Source organism: Triticum dicoccoides, chromosome 5B (genome assembly GCF_002162155.2).
Source record: "Triticum dicoccoides isolate Atlit2015 ecotype Zavitan chromosome 5B, WEW_v2.0, whole genome shotgun sequence".
NCBI classification, from domain to species: Eukaryota; Viridiplantae; Streptophyta; class Magnoliopsida; order Poales; family Poaceae; genus Triticum; species Triticum dicoccoides.
Window position 1 is genome coordinate 534,870,279 of NC_041389.1, and position 2,200 is coordinate 534,872,478.

General features: G+C 50.0%; 1 protein-coding gene and 1 long non-coding RNA gene across 2 annotated transcripts in view; one reads left to right on the forward strand and one right to left on the reverse strand.

Annotated features, from left to right (window-relative positions):
* Positions 1-257: 257 nt before the first annotated feature.
* LOC119306028 lies at positions 258-1,236 on the reverse strand. Its single transcript, XR_005148825.1, has 3 exons — positions 1,224-1,236; positions 764-984; positions 258-653 (listed from the first exon to the last, which is right to left on the reverse strand). It is a non-coding gene; the product is annotated as an uncharacterized LOC119306028 (long non-coding RNA).
* Positions 1,237-1,339: 103 nt separating this feature from the next.
* Positions 1,340-2,200, forward strand: part of LOC119309969 (serine/arginine repetitive matrix protein 1-like) — a 3,486-nt gene continuing 2,625 nt past the window's right edge. Inside the window, exons 1-2 of the mRNA XM_037585856.1 lie at positions 1,340-1,381; positions 1,519-1,936. Of these exons, the coding sequence (XP_037441753.1) occupies positions 1,340-1,381; positions 1,519-1,936 (460 nt within the window). The remainder of the gene's footprint in view (positions 1,382-1,518; positions 1,937-2,200) is intronic.

The window sequence follows — 2,200 nt, forward strand, 5'->3', positions numbered from 1 at the left end:
TTTTGGGTATAATATATAATATATTTTGCTCGATAGTCTATGCTACTTGTCTGTGAATGAGTATATATATACCACATTTAAGTTGCGGAGAGCGTATATGCTACTTTTCCATGAGTATATACCCCCACAAAAAAGTACATATATACTACATTTTGAAGAGAGGATGCATACTACTTTTTTATGAGTGGTATATACCCTATGAAGGTAGTATAGACACTATCCTGCGAATAGAGTAGTATATATCACTGCAAAAAAAATTCAAATACATACTTCCCAGATAAAGTTTCATCTTAGTAGACACGAATACATTTCCAAAAAAAGGATGGAGCAGGCATATGCACTTTGCTTCTACGTCTCCATAATGTGTACATGACCACTAGAAAATGGAACACCAATCACGGGATGCACAATGTCATCAAAATAGCTAATTCACTGGCGCATCAGCTTGTTGTATGTTCCGATTTCTTGAAAGTACATTGGAAGAAACCGCATGCACGCATCAGCACACGTTGCGTTAGGACGTCGGTCCGCCGGCGGCCTGGCGTTGTGTAACACAGTCTAGACGCCGGCCGCCAAATCTCATTATCTCATTTCCGTCGCCGTTCCGCCGCCGGTCATGTGCCACACAAAGCTTTTTTCCATCTTCAACGCCACTGCAAGGACAAATTGTAATGCCACAGAACATTATTCTGTGAGATCCGAACAAAACAAGTGCACAGAAACACATGAAATTCAATGGAAGTACTGACTGATGATCCATAACTGGTTTCAGATGATGAGTCGTCTTCGTCGCCGACGACTACGTGTCTCGCCGCCGTCTTCGTCGCCGGCTACGTATCTCGCCGCTGTCTTCGTCGCCGGCTACGTGTCTCGCCGCTGTCTTCATTGCCGGCTACGTATCTCGTCGCCGTCATATGACGTTGTCGTAGCCACCGTGTATCTTGTCGTCGTTGTCGGACGTCGTCGCCCCCGCCACAAGATGTCCTACATACGTAAGCGAAGTTGTGATGGCCATAAGAGGAGTCACCGTTAGAATAATGGCCAGAATCCCTATAAACATGGATCGGCAAACAAACTTCACAACAAACGTCACCTCTTCGTGGGATGATAATTTGCTATTTTGTTAAATCAAAAGTTGAATGAGTTTAAGCCCGTAACAAACAGGGCACCCACGCAAAGGAGAGACACCTAGCATAGGAGTACGTACTCCTAGAAATACTAACCCATTTTCCTATATATATATATATATATATATATATATATATATTATTCTGTTAGCATTTTTTTAGCAGTAACAGAATATTATTCTGTTTCCGTTCTGGTCGTAGGCCCAATCGGTATGCAAGAAAAACAAAAGAAAAAGCCCACCTCCCATTCCCCCGTACCCCCCACGAACCCCCTGCACATGCCCCGCCCCCTCCTCCGCCGGGCTCCACCCCTTCCCCGCGCGCCTCCTTGCCGCCGGGCGCCGCCCCCTTCCTCGCGCGCCTCCTCGCCGCCGGGCGCTCCCCCCTCCAGAGCGCGCCTCCTCGCCGCCGGGCGCCGCCCCCTCCAGAGCGCTCCTCCTCGCCGCCGGGCGCCGCCCCCTCCAGAGCGCGCCTCCTCGCCGCCGGGCGCCGCTCCTCCTGCGCGCGCCTCCTCGCCATCGGGCACCGCCCCCTCCTCGCGCGCCTTTTCTCCGCCAGACGCCGACCCCACCCTGCTGTCGGGCGTCAGCCGTCGGGATCCAGCGCCCAACACCACCGTCTCCATGTGTTGTCCTGCTGTTTCGCGCGGGAGGTGTTGGCCTCCTGCACCCGCCGGATCCGGCCATCCCCTTCCGTTCACCTCCGCCGCCCGAGGCCGTTCACCACCGCCACCAGTTCCCGTCCAACACCGGCCCCTCAATCCGCGCGTCAACGACGCCCCTGTCAACCCACGCGAAGCTTCAAAAGAGGTACAGTTCAGAACTTGCAATGTCTCCAGGAATGTTAGTGATGAATTGTTTCAGTTTGAGTTCATGTTGAATCACATGTGCCATCTTGCTATCTTTTGGAATCAATAAATTGCATGGAGATATCACAAAACAATTGTTAAACAGGATGACATGTATGTATCAGTAAAATGGCGTGATTTGTTCATACTGTGCGAAGTTCAAGAAAAAGAAAAAAGAAAGTTCAAGCAAAAACAAAACTCAGGGATTTCACTCTTGAACAAGAAA